General features: G+C 39.4%; 1 protein-coding gene across 2 annotated transcripts in view; it reads left to right on the top strand.

The window, feature by feature from the left end:
* The window catches only part of bcl9 (BCL9 transcription coactivator), a 43936-nt gene that overhangs the window by 4414 nt on the left and 16486 nt on the right, over positions 1–23036 (top strand). For both annotated transcript variants that reach the window (XM_084724982.1, XM_084724983.1), the window contains exon 3: positions 21644–22136. In XM_084724982.1, the coding sequence (XP_084581108.1) occupies positions 21850–22136 (287 nt within the window). In that variant the 5' untranslated portion in view covers positions 21644–21849. The remainder of the gene's footprint in view (positions 1–21643; positions 22137–23036) is intronic.

Raw genomic sequence — 23036 nt, 5'->3', positions numbered from 1 at the left:
GTCATATCATTAGTTATCGCTTTGGTCTGAATCTACACTGGGTGCTTCCTGAACGCTGTGGTGAGAAGAACTTGCCTTCGACTCTGTTTGTGTCGCGCTCTGCTAATCGACATATTCAGGTGATCCTGACGTAAATAACAAGTTTGAACTGATTCCACAGACAAACCCGACTTCAGTTGAACAATGTTGGCTGTGTCCATATTTACTGCAGCTAACAGGGAACACAGCCTCTGATTAGTTGGCAAGTCAGGAACACAGTCTCCTGATTGGTCGACAGACTCGCCCCAAGGCGTCATGGGATTGCTGGTGGGTGCCTGACATTGTTGGGAAACTGTAACCGAGAAACTGTAACGCTCTCCTACAGTGGAGCTGCAACACTACATGAGCTTGACTAACCAGGCTAACCAGGCTAAGCTGACTAGCATGCTACAATTGATACAGAACAACTGGTGCGCTGCCAAAACGTCTCGGGTTGCTATGGATATCTAGCAGGTAGCGCAGTATTTCTAATATGCAACCGTGACGAGCAGCGTTTCACACAACTCTACTATGAGGAATGCAGGATGCCACCGTAGTGACATTATATGAATGGGGAATTTTTATTTATCTCCTGTGACAGTAAACACAATATGCAGGCTTTCAGTAACTATTATTATATGCTTGTCTAGCCATGTTACAGTTGACTAAAGTAACGCAACTACCCCTTAAAGCGAGAAGCCCTTTTTGTGACTGCTTGCACCACGAATTTGAAATAAGAATTTGATAAAGTTAATGACAGTTGCCAGGTCATAAAGTCATAAAATGATGTGTTGATCTTTACAAATCGACTTGATATAATAACTAGAGCTGCAATAATCAATCAATTAAAAACTGATATTAAATTAATTGCCGACATTGTGATAACTGATCAATTGTTTCAAGTAAATTTTTAAGAAAAATGTCTCTGCTCTTCAGCTTCTGAAATTTGAATTTTTTTTTGCTGTCTTTACTAGTTTATGCCAGTAAACTAAATATATTTGGGTTGTGAATAAAAGAAGACATTTGAGGACATCGTCTTGACACTGATTGATATTGTTTACCATTTTCTGACATTTTAAAAAACAAACGGCTAATAATATATAAATCGGGAAAATAATCGATTGATTGACTATGAAGATAATCATTAGTTGCAAAATCAAATCGAGTCGTGAGCAATATCTAAAAATTGGAAGTCCAGAAATGAGTTCTACAGTCCAAATAATGAGCTGTGAGACTGTATATTAAATAGGTTGAATTCCTTTTTAGTGTGTGATCTACGGTTGAAGCCTACTCCCCAGATTCAAAGAAGCTCAGGCAGGGTGCAATCATACTGCAGGAGCACAAGACAGGCGCAACATTACAGTTACACTACACTGTATGTTGATTGACTGTTTATAACTGCCAGTTGTCTGTCACTGTAAAGTAAAGCCCGTTATCCTGAAAACAAAATCATGCGACTCTGAAAAACTCACTCTGGAGTTGCAGTTCAGCGACTCCCTGCCAGACTCCAGTAACATACCGCTCAATTTAACCTTCATAAACATCTCCCTAACAAGATCATGAATGATTTCTTACGACTCATGAATAGGCGCCTACTCAATCAGCGAACATTCAGCATTAATTTTGACTCTAGCCAACCACAAGTTGTGGATTTGAATAAAAAATTTCAAAGGCGCACATGCTGGCTGTTGCAAATATTTAAATTTAGCATGTTTTTTTGATCTGTGATGACATATCATGGTCATTTTGTAATTTATTACAGCAAATGTATTGCAGATTTCTCCTTTAAAATGGAAAGTCAAATCAAATTGTAAATTTGTGGAACTGTGGTACCCCTAGTATCATTCCACCCCTACTATAATATTCACGTTTTTCAACCCACGACCAACTTTTGTTACATTATCAAGCTTGGCAGCAAACACTTCATTCATGCACTCAAAGGACTAAGCTTCCCGTGCCGTAGCTTGATAGCTTGACGCTGTTCTGATGCAACAGTAACAAGCCAGGCACACGCTCTTCCTAACATCGGTCACTATCTCTTTGACATTTATCTATGAACGTGCCCACAATGATAACTGCATTCTGATGAGAGAGGCCTTGAATTGTGGAGCGGTTGCCCCTGCGCGGCTGCTCTCGATGCTTGAGGAAAAGGATCTCAGAGCTGCACTGCTTCGGACTATCAGTGCTATGTTTGGTCTTATTCTCTGATCTTCTGCACATGCTGAGGACACAACACGGTCAAGGCGCTCTTCCTGAGAACACTGTCCACGCTGTTTATTTATCTGCTATCTAATCCGAAGTGTGTTAACCAAAAACCACAGTGAGGTGAAGGACGCAGGGAAATGGATATTGATGTAAAGTGGCAAAGGATTTATTTTCTCCTCTGTGTATTGGCCTCTCATGTTTCCTGTGTGCATTTGTTTGCTTCATGGGTTTTCTAATTAAAACTCGCAAGGCATGTGTTGTGTATGACAAGGCGGGATGTGTCGGAGGGGTGGCTTGTCTCATCGCCTGTGTACTTGGTGGCAGTACATACAGTAGTTAGATCCTTGTCTGACTTTTCTATTGATTGAAATGTTTATTTTCACTTTGTTGCCTCATTCTGATCTCTCTTTTTTGTACCCGTTTGCTCTGAAAATAAGGGGTGTTGACATTTTAGCAAAAATGCATCCATTTCTCATTTACCCAGTGTTCTGACTAAGGCATCCTTTCACAATTGATTAAAGAATTTATTTCATCCACTGAATGACTCCGACAATAGTCAGGCCTCCATTATACAGTAATTATGTAGTATCCCTCAGGGAGCAGGAAAAGTACTGTTTTGTTTTAACCAGTCAGTGATTGGTACATTCAACCTGTTTGGAAGTGTAGACTGATGTTTGACTTTCCCCATAGAGCACGGAAATTTGTTAATATAATACATAAAAGGAGAAATCACAGATATTATTTTTAGGTAGGATTTTTTCTCTTTTTTTCTTTCTTTTCCCTTTTTTTTTTTTTTTTTTTTTTTTTTTTCAAAATATGTATTAAGTGTTCAGTTCCAAAACTGTGTTTAATAGAAAACAATTTTAAATTCTTCAGTTTGTAGAAAGTAAAAGTACTACATTTTGCTTGCCATTTTAAGGACATAATCAGAGATGTGAGTTGATGGCAGATGTGGGGTTGGATTTCTGTTTCGGTCAATTTATTGACAGCTGCAAATATTGCAAATTTTTTTTCCAGCAGTAGAGATCTGCTCTGACACATTTAATCCATATGAGCACCTACAGTGACTTTATTAAATGTCCTATCCTCATTAAATATTTTTTTGTTATTGTTGGTATGAGCTTCTCAACACAATGATTTAGATCGGTTCCAATTCAGTTACACAGATGGAACTGGTACTGGATTGATAGTCTGTGTCAGTCAATGATTATGAGTTTAGTTATCAGAATTAGTAGCACTTAGAGCTACAGCTAACGATTATTTTCATTATCAATTAAACTGCAGATTATTGTCATGTTTGTTTAGTCTATAAAATGTGAAAAATGACCATCACAGTTTCTCAGAGCCCAAAGAGAGATCTTCAAAGAAAAGTAGCAAATTCTCACATTTCAGATGCTGGAACCAGAAAATGTGATTGATATTTTGCTTGAAAAATGACTGAAACTATTAATTGATTATCAAAACAGTTAGAAACCAATGATCTCATGATCAACAAATGGATAGAGCTCTAGTAGTACTTGTGAAAGGCCAAGCTACAAAAGTGTAGTGCAAAGGCAAATTAGAAACAGTAACAAAAACCTTAAACAATGTCAAATCGGAGACAAAACATTAAAAGACTGATTATAATTTAGAAAGCAGGGACAGGAAATAGATGGATAATATTATGGTGGTATTAAAGTAACACAAAAAATATCAGTGTTCAGTAAATAAGGTTCTCTTGTTTTTGGAACACTAACACCAGTTATTCAAAACCAAAACTAGTCTGTCACTTAATTTATAGTCATTCTTGCCAAGCAACATTTTCAACAAGTACACAAATAAGTGCATCAGTTGTTTTATTTATTAATTTATTTGATCAAATTCTACGCTAACCCATACAGAGCAGTAAAATAAAGATGATTAAGATTAATTATTATACCAAAGGAAAGCATCCACACAAGGCTGGACGACGTCTTTTAGTGTTCTTAGCTTGTAGTAGTAAGTCTTTACAGCTTAGTGCGCCCATCCAAACAGTCACAGCTATAAATATGAATGTGTTTTTCTAATAGCTGCATTTCATATCTTTTTTAGTGTAGGAGGTTCAGTCTCACATGTGTGGTGGGATTGTTGCCCGTACAGGATCCTCGGGGATATGTGTCTGTCTGAGTCAGAATGTACCTATAATTCTGCTTTCATGTTTGTCTGCTGTGATTGACAGTTATTGTGCAGACATGCTGCTCCCCGTGCTGCGAGGGGAGGGGTCCTCACAAACAGACCTGCTCTCGGGTAGAAGCTGGAGGCTGCAGTGACCTGCAGTCACCTCAACTACCCATGCTAAAAGCTGCCAGCCAGGCTGAGGTCCTGTTGTTATTAGTTATCCTAGTTTAACATAGTGCCGTGACACAGTGATAACCAGCATTACAGTGTTTTTTTTTAAAAAAAAAAACTTTTAAAATCTTTAAATTAGATGCAAGCACCGGACAGTGATGGCATTCAGGAATAATCCACATCTGTCCATCACAATCAGGCTGAAGTGTTAAAGTTGAGATGCAGGGATTTTTTTAAATTTTCTTTTTTATTGATGTGATTCTTAATATTATTATATTATTTATATATATTATTATATTATTTATATATATATATTATTTATATACTATTTGTCAATTCACCAAAACACATGGAGCATGTGACATAATCTAGATAGCTTGTTTTTAAAGGGATGGTTCAGATTATTTGAAGTGGGGCTGTATGAGAAGTACGAGCACAGATGCTAAGCAATGAATTGCTGTGTATAAGGTAAGCAACCTAAAAAATAGCTAGACTAAAAAGAAAACACTATCAGTCTAAGTGTACACTATGTTTAGAATATGTTCAGTGTGAAACTGCCGTTACATAAGCCGAATATTGCCCTCTCCAAATCAACCAGACTCCATGGGAGAAATCAGTAAGTAGACCATCAGTAGACCACCAACTCCAGTGCTCTGCGAGTAACTGATTTCACCCATGGATTCTAGTTGGCTTTGAGAGCTTGATATTTGGCTTATATTATAGCTGTTTGCTAATTTTATGAGCAAGTGATAAGCATCCATCAACTGTGTCAAATCTTGATTATCAAGTGTTCTTTAACTGCACTGTGCGTGTAAATGAGAGGAGGCTTCTGGTATGTTAAATCCTTTATGTTCTTTGATAGAGCTCCTGATAAGTGATGCTGAGAATGTGTCAGTGTTTTACAGAAAGTCTTTTGTGGTCTTCCACATTAGTTTGGGAGAAGATAAGCAAAGCTTTACTGAGCTGTATGTTGTTAGCATAACCACGTTGTCTTGACTTTTGTTGTCTTCATCAAGACCGCCCCAAGATCTTTGGTTGAATTTTGAAATGTGAACATATTAACAATTTATATGGTGGGCATGTAAAGACGGGTTCAGCTTGAAACTTTGGAAACAGATCTTTGGGCTATTCATGTAAAGGGATAACCTCCTCTTATTCCAACTTAATGCTTTATTCCAGCATGGTTCACTCCATTGTTAGTCTTGTTGTCACACCTGTAAAAAGCCTAAATGTGCAACTTTTATTTTCTTACATATTTGCAGGAGTTTGTTAACAAATGAAACTACAAATGGTATATTTAATAATTGGTCGTTTGTAGCTATTTTTGCTAATAAACTACAAAACTGTATGAAGCTGTAATTTTTCCCCCACTCAGCTGTACAAAGTGTAGTATAATAGTTAAGTATATACTAAGCTTATCTTGTCATATCAGTCCATCACGATGGATGACAGTCAGCAGAGACATCTCAACAAAATATTCAAAACAAAAATCAAATATCAGTTATATTTTTAACAAGATACCTCAATATTTATCAATGTTATGAGTCTAACAATATTGTGGGCATGGCAGTTGGTGCTTTCATAATTTTTTTTTGATAAATAATCATCAGGAATGTGGCTATATTGACAAAGTCGGTAAAGGCAAATACCAGAAAAACTAGAACAGTCTGGTCAGACCAGAAAATTACATCACTTTACTATACTGCAGCCTTTAAAACCAGGAAAAACGACAAAACGTATGCCATAGTCTCAAATCACATATCACATATATTGTTGAGGCATATGCTAACATCTGTTGTGATTCCTTGAGTACCACCATTCTGTAAATAAATGAATTTTAATGTTTTCTGGTTGTACAACTTGGACGAGTCTGTTGGACCAGCGAATCAACAGGTTCCCGTCTTTCTGCAATGTTTAGATCTGGGTGGTGTTGAGCAGGATACACCCACATTTTGTTTGTTTTTCTTCCATAATTTATTTTGTTTGTAAACAACAGCAGTCCTTACCTTGTCATGATTCATGTAATTTTTCCAGTCTTCCAAAATACTGCCACACCTCGAATTTGAACCGCTCAAATCAAGTCTTCATCCTCTATGTTTGTTTTTGATAGTACTTTGAGTAGGCAGTGACTGTTTTTTGTGCCTCTCAGTTTATCGTTTTGTTTTTGTTTGTTTATCAGTTGAAGTAATGGCAGTGTAGACATCATAGTTTCAGAAGAACCTAAAGGAGGCTCAGACAGAAATGCTCAGACTCAGATCAGTAGATCCCATTAACTTGTAGCGCAGTTTTCAGTGCATCTCAGACATTATTATGAGAGCCAAGTAGTGCTGCATGTGGACGTTTCTATGATTGTGTGCACATATATTGTTCTGTGCCTGTATATTTAATTGGGCAGGTCTTAGTGTGTTTTAAAATTCCAAGGGAATGACACATGAGTGCAAACAGGGGTAATTCAGGGACACAATCTGGCTCATAGTCTCTCCAAAGTGCTAATTTTGTTGTATGATAGCGGAGAGGAGACGGCACATGTATTGCGTACCCTTTGTGTTTGTGAGCGCTTTGAGTAAAATCTGTCTTTTGCTTGTTTGTTGTCATGCCAGGGCAGTAGAGATGCCTGAACTGTGTCACATGGTCTGACAGGTTAAGATGTCACTTTTTTTTCTGTTGCGTAGTGATTTGTAATGCACAAAAAGAATCTTTGGCAAAAATATTTTGAGCAGCGCATCTTAAAATTTCCTCCCTTTTCTGCCTAATGTTCTTAGTGCTATAAACTGAGGTTTTGCACAGCAGCGTGGGTTGTATCGACTGCTGCTTCAAATGTGGGCATTTGATGTTTCTGTGCTGTTTGTTGTGAGGCTCAGTATCAAGACATTAATGGCAGTCATGTGTTTGTTTTTTACTTGTGGCGAGTGGCTTCGTGCAAGAGGAGCCTTTTGACCAAGGAAGAGAGGAACGCAAGCCTCCTTTACACTTTTACGTCTGCATGTTGGGATTTCCCACAATGCTTTTAGCCACAGGGAGACGTCCTCCCAGCATGAGCAAGAGGAGGAATGTGGCTCGAGTGTGGGAGCGACCGTCGGGCTGGAGGGAGGGAGTCACGGACCAGAGAGCATGGTCAAGGGAAGGGAGGAAAGAAGGGGTCTGCACAGAGGGCAGCAGAGTTTCTCTTAAGCAAATGGAGTTCTGTTTGGCTTTTCATTAGAGCTATAAATGAGAGGAACCTACTGCAGGGAAAGCACATTTTTGAATTTGCACTGGGAGTGTGTTTTACTATATATTGTTAATTTCAGTGGGCACAATTAACACAGCACATTACTCTTGCTTTAATTAGCAGTTTTATTTTGCTCAGACACAAGGAAGTGATTTTCTACTAGAGGCCTTTGTGTGTTCAAAATTTTAACCTACCTTAAAGGGATAGTTCCGATTATTTTAGGTGGGGTTGTATGAGGTACTAATCGAAATTTTTATTTTGTTTATTTTGTTTGTTTTATTTTGTTTATTTTGTTTTTCCTACAGTAGACAGATCGGCACAGCCTGGTTTTGAAGAGGCAGAGCGTGGAAGCTAAGCTATGTACTGGTGTGGTTAGAGTCAGCAGCAAAATGTATTTTAGCCACTTAAAATAGGTCCACCTAAAAAAAAAAAAAAAAAGAAATCAGTATCTGTTTGTGTATATGCTATATTTAGATATTTTCACTACTTTACTTTGCTTTCAGGCAGGCTTTCTCAACGTAAATGCTGTCATGTAAGCCACATATTGCTCTCTTCAAAGCAACCAGAGCAGTATTTTTACCCTTCTGTTAATTTGTTTGTGTTATGGTGTGACTTTGGCCTGTTCTGAACCTTTTTTAAACACAATAACACAAGAAAACTAAACAATTGAGGCAGAGGTAGTGTAGCAACTCCTGTGTTCTGCGAGGTAAAATAACAGTTTTTCTTTGAGGAGTCTAGTTGCTTTGGAGAGAGTGATGTGTGGCACGTATAACCATCGGAAAAGGCTCTCTGATGGCGAGGTGAAGCGGCGAAAGTATTCCAAAAAATTACATATATAATTTTTAGGTGGCTAAAATACATTTTGTTGCTAACCCTGTCAACAGCAGTTCATTGCTTAGCTTCCATGCTGGTGCTCTCTGCTTCTCTAAAATGGGACGTGCTGCCTTGTAGTCAATACACTGACAATTGATGAGTAACTCGGAAAATTAGGGCTGCGTGCTGGCATGTATCTGCCAATAGGGGTGATGATTCAATATATTGCGATACTGCAAGCGGGGTGATTATGTTGCTTTTTTAAAATAAAATTTTATGAAAACTGTCATAGTATAAAGAACACACCGATATATATATATATATATATATGTATATATATATGTATATATATATGTATATATATATGTATATATATATATATATATATATATATATATATATATATATATATATATATATATATATATATATATATATATATATATATATATATATATATAAAATCTGAAGTAAAAATGTACTTTTTATGCAACCTGAACAGTGAAGAGATATAACAACACTGCTATCTAGTGATCAGGGGTTTAAACACATCACAAAATGAACCACTGCCATGAATCTTTGCCTTTATCATATCACAATATTTCATGCTATACACTTCAAATAATCCGAACTCTTCCTTTAACCCGATGTGCAGAAATTAATATATAAAAAATGGGACCCAATCCAAAAGGCATCTGGAAGAATTCAGACAAAACTACACCTGCGAATAATTAGGACTGGGTCCGAAAAGTTGATGACTCCAACAGACCCCAGAAGAGACCACAGACAGTTAATTGGTGGTGGAGCATGGTGCTCCACCAATCAACAGGCAGCTGCAGTCTAAAACAGTAACAATATGCAACTTTTCACAGTGCTCTAGTTTTCTTCGGCAAGTTTGACACACCACATAATCAGAGCTGATTGCAAATTCGCTGGATCCATTTGTGTGTGCAGACATATTGATTCACAGACCTAAGATTTTTTTTTCATTTTGGCTTTCATTGCTTGCATTTCTATTACTACCAGAGGAGAGCGAGATTAAGAGCCTATTTGTTCCATGCTTCTAGTGATGGTGTGCAGAGGGGTGGGCTGCCCCATCCTCCTCAGACTTGAAGAACCTTTGGCAGGCTGCAGTAACACTGCAGGAGTGCAGGATGAGTGCAGCTTTGTAAATAACTGTCAGTTGTCTATCAAGGCAAAGTTAAGACTGTTATCCTGAAAACAAAAGCCCACTGATTGAAAAATGCACACACTGAAGTTTGAGTTCAGTGACTACCTGTCACACTGACCCCATTAACATATTGCTCAATTTATCTGCTATGAACACCTACACCTTCTAAACACTTACTTACTAGACACTTACTCATTTGGTAAAGATTCAGCCTTAATTTGAACGCTAATTAAAGTGAAATGGGCAAACAATAACACAAGTTACAGACCAGAATACAGATTTAAAATGACACTGCGAATGTTTCCCGAATCTCTGATGATATATTGTGGTCATTTTATGATTATGTACAGATTTATCCTTTAATAGAATTAAAAAAAACACAAAACCTTTCTGGTGAGCTGACCCGTCTTTTTGTATTAACAATTTCCTCACTGTCTGCACTCATTTCGTCACTCCACTCTGTAACTGAACAGCACACCTGTTCAGTGATTGGCTGTTTGTGTGTCACTCGTAGCGTGCTCAAGGGATATGATAGGCTGTTTAGGAGCCAGGGCATATTGGTTATGTGCTTTCATGACAGTTTGCATTTAATGCATTTAAGTAAAGTTATTTGTTTTTATCAATTTTCTTATTGCTGTTGATGAAGGAACTGTTGCTGTTGATGCATATCACTATTGTTTCATTGCACAGGCCTAATTTCGTGTCAATTGTTTGACGTGATTTACAACCAGTTTTCCTGTATAAATGCCATTTTAAGTGTATTTTATGTTTGTATGTATGCCTTTGAGTTGCAATGTATGCTTTCATGTTTGATAAATCCAAGGTAAATGTGGTGTTTACCTTGTTCTTACACTATAAATTTTTGACCACAGCAATTGTATTGTAAACATTTAATACTGGCACACCCCTGATTTGCACCCATGCTTGTTGTGTCAGACAAATAATAGCAGATTGTTGCCAGTTACCCAGTCTCTTTGTCTTGTATTGAGGACTGAGTAGAAAGGTGTGTGTGTGTTTGTGCGTGTAAGCAAGCAAGACACACCCACTTAGCCAGAGATGCAGAAACAGAGGGCAGATCGACAGAGATGGAAGTGCAGGGTGAAGTGTGTGAGACGGAGATCACAGCAGGCCGGAGTGCTGAGTGCCAGTCCTGCTGCTGGAGCTGGCCGCCACACATGGCACTGTGCCCAGGCTACGCCAGCAGATGTGTCACTAGTGAGTCAGCTGTGTGTGTATGTGTATGTGTGTGTCTGAGACACAGACACCCACCCGCACACTCTGTGAAGAGAGCGACTTGTGTAATAACCCCTCCCCCCTCTCTTCCTTCGGGTATATCTGTATCGCACCCCTTTCTCATCCTCCTGTTTTCATTGCCACTTCCATCATTGTGATGGACACGGCGAGGCTTCTGTCACCACGATATGATATGACAAAATGTGACATTACACACATGTCGCCTCCCTGGGGATGAAGGGGCATCGTCTGCCGACCAGAGGACAGGATGAAGAGAGAAGGGGGGAGTAGGAGTTATTGTAAAAATGCAGGACAGACAGATGAGTGGAGAGACAGCTGACATAAGGGGGGTAACAGACTTAAACACACTCAGGTGAGCAGAGGAGCAAACCTGGGTGCAGAACGATGATATTACTTTTGGAGCGGTTTGGAGACTGTGCAACAGTTTCCAAGTTGATCGTAAATATTTGTGCAGAATGGTTTCAGTATTAGCTGGAGCTCAGTCATACTTGTGTTAGCCGCCTTGTTCCTGTCACGGTAGATGCATTATGTCAAATGTTACATGTGTGGCGTCACAGCTCTATCTTTAGCGGCACTCAGCATTCCTCACATTCTGTATGTACTGAGCGTGAGTCATGAGTGCTATCTGCAGGGTGTGGCATGTTGGGACAGTGCTCTCAGAAGCCACCTCAACAGGTGAGCATGCAGGTGCTGCTCAGTCAGAGTACTGCGGGGTGTACAGCTGATCTTTGCTTGGTGGTCAGCAGAAGTCTTGCTGTATTTAATGCCACCTTTAAGTAGAGTTAATGTTGTTTGTTCTGTGTGCAGGTAGTTGCTGTTTCACTCGCAGCCAGGCAGGTATGTGCAGGGTTCAGCGTTAGGCTCAAGCAAATTTTTTCACTTGCCCAAAGTCAATTTTTACTTAGTCCTGTATAAATTGTTTAATATATGTTGTTATCTGATAGCTGATAATAAAAAAATTTGATTGTCTTGTTTAATCTAGAACTGCAAGTGTCAGAAAATAATGAAAAAGGTCCATCCCAGTTTTTTAAAATCCAAGGAAAGGAAAGTGTGAAATCCATGTATTTGAGAGGCTGAAATCTGCATTTTCTTGTCTGGTCAAGCAAGTAGGTTGCGAGTTTTACTGCGAAACAAGGCATTTTACTTGGGTAAGTGGGTAACCCGTATTGTTTAGCCCTGTAATATGTAGCAAGTCATTGCAGTAAGGAAATGTGTTTTGTACAAGGTAATGCTGAGCTTTTTACTGCATTTAATTTCATTTTCATACAGTTGGACGTTTCAGTCTAAATCTGTCATTCAAATAACACTCCAAAGTTGGTCTAAATTTAGCTGATGTGAAAACTGTCATGGTCATTTTCACTCTCACATCAAGATATCTGAATGAGTCTGTGTTAGAAATGGTATCAACCCCAAAACTGCTGCAACACTGTTTGAGATATGATGGGAATGGCCATCATATAGTTCCATCATAATATTCTGAGCCCTTATACACTCTAAACTTTCATGATTTTAATAACCAAACCACACTATTCAGATTCCTGACTAGGAAAACTTGAGCTGCATCTCTAAATTCAATCTTCAAGTTCACTGCCCCCACCTGAAAAGGATCTGTGGGAGGAGAAAAATATTTGGGTTTTATTGTAAGAATTAGTGCAAAGTTTTTCCACACTAGAAGGATTTATATATTGAGGCGTCGGATCAAACAACCCTGTGCGAAAGAACCAAAAATATTGGGCACTGTAAATCACTTGTGCTCGCTCATCTTATTTATGACATTTTAGTCCTTAGTCCATTGGGGGAAATTCATAATTCATATCACAAGAGTAAAACAGCAAGTAAACACACGCTGTGGTACCTCACGGGAGACTCGACTGTTGTTTCTAGTTTTGGTCCCATTGCACTTGTTCTCTAGACACTGATTAAAGCATTGACTCAGAAGGATTTTTTTTTGGAAAAGAATGACATTTCAATGTGCCATTGTCCCATAATTACCACCTGTGGCTGCTTTTCAACAAAAGTTACTCTGTTCAATTTATGATTTGAATTATTCCATTCTTTTGAAATATATTTTTTTAAAAGTACATTTCCAGAGAGGAATTTGATGCCTATCTAATTAGACTATTAGACCTATCTGATTCTAAAATCCTCTTTTCACTGGAATTTTGTCACAAAGCTTTGACCTGAGACTTCATATGTGGTAATGTGATTTGAATGAATATTGGCTACATGTGAGTTGTGGCTGGAAAGGCTTTTCTGTCTGAGAGAGATGGCTGCTGCTCTCTTCAAGATACCGCACGGTTCCTTTGCTTATTGCTGGGCGCTTTTTGTATATTCTTGCAGAAAATGGCAAGGAGAGGTGGAAATAATGTTTCTGATATTACCCTAAACAAATAATGGACTAAAGAAATTCTTGAGATGGAGGCCGAGCAGACGGAGAGCGTGTAGGGGAGCTAGAGAGCGAGAAAGAGAGAGCAATACTCCATTGTGACTGAACTGCAAAATGGGATTTGCATAAATAAGGCTGAAACATCAGCAGGCCCTTTTACAGCCAACAGCAGGACTGAGAAGAGAGCTGGGGTGTGAGTGTGTGTGTGTGTTTGCACTTGAGTGTTTTTCACCCTCTTCTTTTTAAAATAATTTCTTTGTAGCATTGTTGTGTTAAAAATTTAAGCCAGTGGACTAGGTTGGCAGCAAGGTCATGGTTCCTCCGCTCCCGTTTTTGATCCCACTGGATCCTCCGCTGGTATAAAGCCTCCCGTCTCCCCTTCAGAGGAATTTGGGTGACGTAGCAGGGAAGGGTCTACTCTCTACACTGCACTCAGCCAGTGTACGATGGCTGTTACATAAGCATGAAATGAAATGCTCCCTTTTAGTGCCACCCGCATGTGAAAACCCAAATCTAATTGAATTGAACTATTTTCTGCCCTCTTTTCATGTGGAACCTCATATTTATATCAGAGGCAAAAAGCTCATTTTTAGAGCCTCATTATACTGTTTTCCCATTAACTTGCGTGCACTGGAGCTCCTCGTGTGTGCAGTGATAGACAGTTCAGCGTCTCTACTGGAGATAGAGGAAGAGAAATCTCTGTGATTACCTCTACAATTCTTTGTTGTGTGTGCGCATCTGGTCGGCTGCACTCTGCATGCCTGATGTGTGTGTATGTGTGTCGGTGTATTCCTTATGACAGTCATGTCAGCAAGCTCCCCAATTAGTGTCTCGTTAGTGTGCGATTGGAGGGAACAGGTGATTGACAAGTCCTGCTGTTTGTGTCTGTATACGTGCACATGCTCACATTACATGCATTAGTGTGTGATGGGGATTTAGGTTTAGATAACACCCTGAGGGGTAATACTTGTTAGTTAGGGCTGAATGAGGTAGGAGGCTGGTTCTTTGATACAGTAAAATGAGATCTCCTTCAGCAAACTGAATACATTTTCTAATGGACTCTTATGAATGATCAGCCGTCATGTCTCTCCAAGGGCCCCGTGGTAGATCATGTCAAGCGAGCCTCGTCTCTGTCCTCGCCCCACAGCGGAGCAGAGTCACTGTTAGGGCTGGGTGATATGGATGTAATCAAATATCACAATATTTTTGACCAGATACCTCACTAGGGATATTGCAGCAGTAATAATATCAACACTAATATTTGACTATTCATTCCTTTTTTCACATAGAATATTGAGCAGTGCTGTCTTGAGTTGCAGGTTTTTTCAGGGGGTTTAGCAGGACATTCATTGTGACAGCTAGGGTTGGGTAACGTCTGCTAAATTGGTATGTGACAATTAAGGGTGTGTGCGATTAGTCTACTACACGATTAAACGTCGCCACCTGTGCTAGTTGGCACCAGAAATACTAATCGTTTAAACTGTTTACAGATATTTCATTCATGTACAGTGCCAGTTAACTGTTGCCGCTAAGGTGTTAAGCAGCCACCCGCCACTAGTCGGGGTTGTGGCCCCGTCATACAGCAGCCCCTCTCGCCGTACGCCATAAGTGCGTATGCCCTGAAGGCCCACGCATCCCTGAATGTTTATGTCAGCAAAGTTGACCAGATGACAGCTCTTAAAACCAGTGTAGTCTGGCAGTGTCGTAATCTAGACAATGGAAATACAGTTGAATGTAGGCTGTGACAGAATAAACTGGTAAATAATCACTCGACTGAAGCAACATGTGACCACATTAAGCACAGACATGGACATTAACCTGCAAGCAGAGCAGCAGCTGCTGCTAACACTGCTGATTTTAGCCACACTGTGTGGCAGGCTGGCAGCTAACGTCAGCTCCGGGTTGTTTACCCACCGACACTGTGATCCTCTTTGGGCTGAAAGGGTGAAGCATTTTGTGAGTTGTTGTGCAGGTCAGTGTTTAATGTTTGTATTACACAGTGCAAAGTGGCTCGCATTTCAGCGGCATTTATTAAATTTTGCATTCAATTCACTGTGAAATTAGTTGCCAGGAACATCCCTAGTGATGATGTCCAAAGTGAAACTGCACCACATGTCTGTTGTTTGGTTGTGCTTAACAAGAAAAAACAAACAAGACATGGAGATGTAGTGCAAGATGTGATGATGGTAGAGAGCTCAGTGGTTGATGACTGTCAGCCATCGTGATGGACGATGGCATTATCCATTGGCCCAACCACATTGACGGCATCAGTGACATAATCAGTCCCTCCAGGATTTCGCTGGCTTTTGGGGTGGTTTTTCTTGCAGCCTAAAATGCCTGATTTCATGGCAGCTTTTCTAAAAAAAAATGTGAATCATTATGCAATGTTTTTAGGCATCTTAAATGAAGTTGAAAATTGCAAAAAATAGTTGCATTTTTTTCTTTCTTAGGTTGATTAAAAAACAAAGCTGTGTTCTGAGTGTTCCAAGTGACTATACCAAAAAGCCTCAGAATTACAAAAATTACAAGAAAATAAGCTTTATTTGTATATGAAGAAGTGTACCTGGGGAAAACACAAGAAGCAGAATCTTTTTTGAGCTCAAACTCAGTCAAAACAGTAAAATTAAAGTGCACAGAGCAAAACCTGTGCTCTTTTCAATACCATGACAAAAGTTAACTACACCAAGACACCCCCTGTCAAAGGCTGACTATGCTTTAAATAAAGTGCTTTTCAGATGGTCAAACATCATCTGAAACCCTCCTCACTCTGCCTTTCTAATGCTGAAACTGAGGGGATTGTGTCAGACAATTTATGCAACTATCTGAAACTTAAAATCCCAACATTTGCACCCATGTCATGCAATGATTGGCCAGGTGTGTGGAGCTGAGAATGAGTGAAACACCTTCAATGCCTTTGACTAAAAATTGCGTCCTTACTCTCATTTAACAATTATCACTTCTTGCCCGTCTCTGTTATGACCTTTACATAAACTTAATATCTCATTTATAAAACGAGAAAACTTCTTTCTTACAGAGACTGAAAGTAACTATTGTAAGTCACTTTGGACAAAAACATCTGTCAAATGAGCGAAATGTGTAGTTATGATTGCTATGTGACATTTAATCCTCACTTCTCCAGTGTGTCGTGTAAGGGTTCAGGAGTTTTGCCCACTCTGTCCATTTTTGTATCCCTGTCTCGAGCAAACACATTTCAACCTGAATATTATTATTTAGTGTTTTTTGTTTCAGAGCAGCGGCCTGGTAGGACTTTTCCACTGTGACTTACGCAAGCTACTGTTTCACTTTGATGAGCAAATAACAGTCAACAGCAAAATCAAACTGCATCTGTGTTTTTGCCTCTTTTTCATCTCATCTCACTCACAGATACACAAACACACACACACACACACACACACTCCTCCCTTAATCCAAACTCTGCCCCAGCAAAGCCCCAACTCTAGAGACAACTATTGGTCTGAATATGTTCTTCTTATTTAGACACAGAATTGAAACTGTGAGCGTTCATACTCTGTCTCTGTGTGCTGCACATCACTGCTGCAGAATTACTCATGTATAATTGTGCGTTGCAATCCTTGTTTCCAAAGTTGTGTATCAAAGCATGTTGTGTCGCAAAATAGAAACCAGTCATTTCACTTAGAATTTAGGTCTTTCAAGCTGTTCTCTTGTAAATATATAGTGGAAACCTCTTCTAGTGATCACGTCTGTCCAAGTCAAATTGATATGCACTATAAGCGGATGATTATTATAACCAAATTTTTTTTCCTTCTCTTTACTTCTTAGCCGATAACCATCTAACTGACATTTGTATACTTAATTCATTATATGAATATGAAGAAAGCCAGTAAAACTGGCAGCTTTGCTATTTGCTGCATTTTATTGAGCATTTGAAATACTGTGCAGTTGTTTTAAATGTTTTTCAAATAACTGTAGTAATTAAATTAATAAACTTGGTTTAATTCACGTACCAGGGTGCAATACAAATTTTTTGTCCGCTTACCCAATGGTTAGTGAATATTAAAATTTTACCAGCCACTCATTAGATTACCATAGTCTTTTTTTGACTGGTGAGTGAAGCAAATGTACCAGACATTTTAATATTTTTGCCAGCATTTAGCTGGCAGCTGGTGCTAATTTTGGTCCCTGCAAATACACTCTATTACACACACAGCGCAGGGCTCAGCAAGCTGGCAATCCTTATTGTTAAGGGCAAGTAATATACGTTGTTAGGCCAGTAAATTTAGCAACTCAGCTTAGACTTTAAAACTGTTTTGTTAATGGATTAATGATTAATGCAAAAGAAATGTCAGAAAAGTTGTTTTCAGGCTGTCAAATATGGAGATTTCACACTTTTCTCAGTTTATTGTCATATAAAATGGAATATCTTTTGGTTTTGGACTGACAAAACATTTAAAGACATCACATTGGACTTTGAACAACGGGGACAGTCATTTGTCATTATTTTCTGAAATTTTATAGACATTACAGCCCTAGATTAAACATGACAATTAACTTTAGCCTTCGTTGTCATTTGATAACCACTAATGAATATGCCAGTTTGTACAGGGGTGAGTAGATTTCTGACCCGCTTGCCTGACCGGGCAACATTAACACTGAATCCTGCTCAGTACTATATATAAAATAAGGCCCACTGTCGTTTCACTGCTGCATCTTGTTAGCTTGTTTTTGGCAGCCGCTCATAAGCTTTGATGCTTTTTCCCGTCATGTTCTCAGTGTGCACACAGCGGCAGCCTCACATAGCCCGTTGGAAGTAGACGGGTTACTGTGAAGCAAAGTAGGCCTATCAGGGAAGTTAAGGAAAAAAACACAAAAACAAAAAACATTTACAGTAGTTTTAATTTTGCTCTCCAAATGTATGAAAGGTCCCAAAATGAACATTGTAAATGGACTGCTTTATTGCTATAAGCAAATTACTTTAATTGCATTTGTATAGGAGTAATTCTGTCCCAAGTTTTTAATCAGTCGCCACTTGTTTATCACAAAGTGTTTTTTTGTATTTAAACGGTGAAAGTAGTTTGATACACGGGGCTCCTCTGTGCTTCCCCCTCTCTGTCCCTGTGGAGCAGCCAGCCTCTGCTCGTGTGCAGCAGTGATCTGTGGTCCTGATAGTTGTAAATCACTTCTCCTGTACACCAGTGAGAGACCAGTGTTGCTGCTGTAGCAGGAGTCGGTTGTATTTGTCTGGATCCCAGTGACACCCCCCCCCCCAACCCCCCCCCCCCCAAATACTCCACCTCCTTCTCCCTAGGGGAACTCTGGAGCCAGTTACAATGTTGAGTGTTTTGGAAGAGCTCCTAAATATTTTCAGGATGACAATGTAATCTGACTGACTGGGCCGCTCTCTCGCGAACAGGATTCTCATGCAATTCTCGTGCTCACTCACCAACACACACACACACACACACAAACACACGCACACACACACAGTGATTAGTTTGGACCACAATACTACCTCTCCCACTCCACCACCAATCTTCACTGTTTGTTACAGTTGCTGTGTAGTGCTGGTATTTATTTAGTTAAGGTGATATCCCACCCCAAATCTTAAAATGATCAAAGACTAACTTGTCTGATACTGGACTTTTTAGGCCAGTAACAATATTAATATTTAACAGGTCAAAATCGAACAATGACATCCACCAATCATCATATTTTTACGTAAGCAAATATTTTTCCCTTAAAGGATCCCTTAAATGACTACACTGAGTTTTTAACTGTAACAGAAACAGTTTCAATTTAACACTGATGCCTCTATATGACCTACACAAGCTTACAGTTACAATGAATAGTACTTTAACTAGTTAAAAAGAGCAGGTGGAGATTTCTTGAGATATGTTTATTTTTGATGATATATTTTGTGGAAACGCTGCCGCTTTTGTCCACAGGGAGGACACAAAATGAACACAATGTGAAAGTTCCTTGTAGCCGCTTTAGACTTCAGTGTTTGAAGAATAACCACGACTGTAAAGGTGACTTTCTTTCTAGTTGAACCTAAACAGTTCTGTGGCATTTCTGTTACTTATTGGTTGACACATACATAGACTAAATATTGGTCTTGCTCCATGAAAAGCTGCATTTGCACTGCATGGTGTGGCTCGGTGTGGCTCGGCTCTGTTTTTTGTGGTTTTCCATTACGGGTAGTACCTGGTATATTTTTTGGTATCACCTCAGTCGAGGTTCCAAGCAAGCCGAGCCAATACTAATAGTTGCCATTAAAACACTGTGACATGGGATGGCCTGCACAAAGCTGCTATTATTAAATAGCCAAGCTTATGTTAATGGTGATGACATTTTTTTTTAATTCACTCAAATGGCAGCCCACAAAACCATGCCGTGAGCAACTGATGAAGTGTAGACATCTCAAGAACACTGTCCCTTTTTATCCTCTGTTATAAGAGTGATGTAGCTCCTTTGCGTGTGTGTAGTGAGAGAGGGAGAGAGAGTGAGCGGCAGAGACTGGCATTGAATGCTGCGGAGAAATGAAGTTGTCAGTCTGGCAGTAAATGTACAGTGCATGTTGAAGTTTGTCAGTGAGTAAAAGCTGCGGCTTCTCAAGTTGTGTTCTTTTCCAGCTACTGAATAGGCTTGGATGGTTAAGAAATTCTGACAGTATGAGTTTCAGTACAGTCAAAAATACAGACTCTTCTCTTTCTGTTACCATGACACAGCGATACTCGCCTGAGGTGATGTATTGTAGAGCACAGCATGTAACACCAGAGGTCAGTCTCTCTAATTGTGGACAAGGCAGTGCAGCTGATACGAGAAACATGGCGCCTGGGGGATTAAGTTACACATGCAACTTTAACTAGCACCGCTTTTTACTAGTAAAAAAGAAAAATGCCTCTGCCCTGGTTTGGGAGTATTTTAGATTTAGTCCTGATGATAAATGTGAGCTGGGAAATGCCACCCACTGACTGGTTTGAGTAGAGTAGTGTAGTATGTGTGTAAGTGTATGTTCAGACTACAGGTGTCAAAGCATCAGGGTTTAAGTCATTTTCAACGGAAGCTGGTGATATGAAGCCAGAAATGGATGTCTGAGACTTGTCGCTGTGTGACATGCTACAGATCAAAGTTGAGCTGGCCCCATCTTTTTCAGTGCTTGCCGATAATGTAGCCTGCTGTGTTTTGTAGCTGTGTTGCCAGTATTGTGAACATACGGTACAAGCTGTGTGAGCAAGTGACCTAGCGTGATAATTATTGTTTTTTGACTGCTGAATCGATTTTTCAGCATGTATAAATAACTAGTGCTTGGTCCTTTAGCTTGATGCTAACACGTAAAGGGAATAAGCATTGGAATCACAGTATGTAGTATCTTACACAAAAAGATCCATTTTATTTCTCATGCTTAATAAAAAAAAGTGTGCTCATACTTTCAGGCATATATTCTCTCTGCTCTGCGATGAAAAACTTAGAGCTACTGATACCGCATTGCTGAAAGGATCAACCTTAAAGGGTCAAAGCTCAAACTCCAGATGCATGTTTCATGCATGTGTGATGCATGTTTCAAAGTTCAATTTCATATGTGAAGGATGTTAATCTAAAGACTCACATTTGTGCTGTTCTATTCATTTTGATCTAACATCCTTTTTCATTTATTATATTGTTATGGCACCAGCTTGATGGGCAGGAAGAGCTAAAGTTTAATTTACTACTTTTATATGCAGTCTAGCAGTGCTGCTGCTGAAATAAAACTCAGACTCATTGATGTGATGTGCATTGTTTTCAGAAATATGATTTATAATATACAGTTTCTACAAGTGTATGCTTAAACATTTTCATATGGTCTTATGGCAAAATGAAGTAAACTGTCCCCCAACTACATAGAGACAAGGCTGACTTAATTAAAAAAAAAATGTTAGGTATAAATAGACAGACACTTAACTTCACAATCAGAAGTTGTGCTGCTGCACAGTCGTTCATATTATATCAGGAGAAAAATGTTTGCACTGAAGTTATGTGTGCAGTAATGCAGCAGAACTAGAATATGTGCATTTGTCTATGATTCATGTGTGTGCATGTGAGCAGGGCCTCATACCCCCTCCCTCCGCAAACAGACCTCATTAAAGCCACTGTAAAAGAAAAAAAAATCCCAAATTTTAACAGCCACCTTTCAAGCCTACACTAGTAGATTGATACTAAAAAGATTTTGGGTGGAGTGTCACTTTAAGTTTGTTCAGACTGTGGCCCTCTTTTCCAGTTTTGTTAACTGTCTTTTCTCCTCTCTCTTCTCTCTCAACAGTGTGCCCAAGGGCCGTTGAAAGCCCCCTTGGGGGAGTTTCATAAATACACACGGAACAAGAAAAGACTCCTGGACTATTGTTATTGTTTTTACACACACACACACACACACACACACACACACATACATACACACACACACACACACACACACACTCACACATACACGCACACACACACGCTCACACAGACAAGGACATAGAGAGAATGTTGGAGGTCCAAGAGGAGAGGCCAGCGGCGGCAGGTACAGCAGCGACACATTTCAACAAGAAGGAGCGAGGGAAGAAGGAGCGAGAGGAGGCCAAGGACGGTCGGGGAAACCTCTCGAATATCGGGAATCCTGTTCCTGGCTCCAGGAACGTGCGCACAAAAGCGCCGCTCTCTCACACAGGCAGTCCTCACCAGCTCATCACTCCACCCTGTTCTGTAGTCCTGGGAGCCCCATCAATGCACTCCAATAGGCTAAAGAACTCCCCGTCCACCAACACACAGAGGTGAGTACGCGTGGGAATCTGTTGGCACCTCACAATTCGATTTCATTGTGGTTCAGAGAGCTATGATGCAATTATAAAGCGATTGATGATATATTTTTTTGTCACTGTCTGACTACTTGCTCAGAAACTTTGTAAAGCTCCATAATTAGTTTAGGGAAACACAACTTGCATACAGTGTGGCTCTTGTTAACTTCTCAGCATTGATTAATTATCTCTCAAGAAAGAGTCTCAATGCATTAAAGAAAACTGATCTGAATGACTATGTTGACATGCTAAAAAATACTCTGCCATTACTCTGAAAAATACAATATTCCTCCTGAGCTGTTTACATGGCAAACAAAAATGAATATAAATATGAAAATGGCTATCCCACTAAGGCTGTTTAAGGCTGGAGCCACTTGAGCCGTGTTGCTTCATTGCATCAATATAGTAGTATTTTTTGAAAGTTTTCCGCTGGCTGTGGACTGGTTCGACCATGCAGCCTCCCTCTTTCATTCATTCTTTTATCATGTTTCAGAAGAGGTGTGTTTGTCCTTCCAACCAGAAATGTTGGCTTTTCTTTGTGCGCGTATCATGCATACTGTTGGCTAGATGTTTTGTTTACAACACACAGAGCTGAGCGTAAACAGGCAAGAGCATTTTAAACTACGATTAAAAACCCTTATTGAGATGCATGTTCCTAATGTGCTGTACATGCCAAAAACTGCTCCTAAAACTGGAATAATACTGGCACATCTCACAAGTTTTAATTTGAAAATGCCATATTCAGGGCCCTTATGAAGAATTTTCAAAACAAAATATGCTGTGTATATGGGCTGTATTAAATTCAGAATGTTGTCATATTCTGAATAATAGTGGAAAATTTGTGTGCATGTAAACAGACATTGTTGAATTAAATTA

Source organism: Lutjanus erythropterus, chromosome 8 (assembly GCF_056507025.1).
Source record: "Lutjanus erythropterus isolate fLutEry1 chromosome 8, fLutEry1.hap2, whole genome shotgun sequence".
In the NCBI taxonomy this organism is placed as follows: domain Eukaryota; kingdom Metazoa; phylum Chordata; class Actinopteri; order Lutjaniformes; family Lutjanidae; genus Lutjanus; species Lutjanus erythropterus.
The sequence above is the reverse complement of the archived record's forward strand: the minus strand, read 5'-3'. Positions and strand labels throughout refer to the sequence as shown.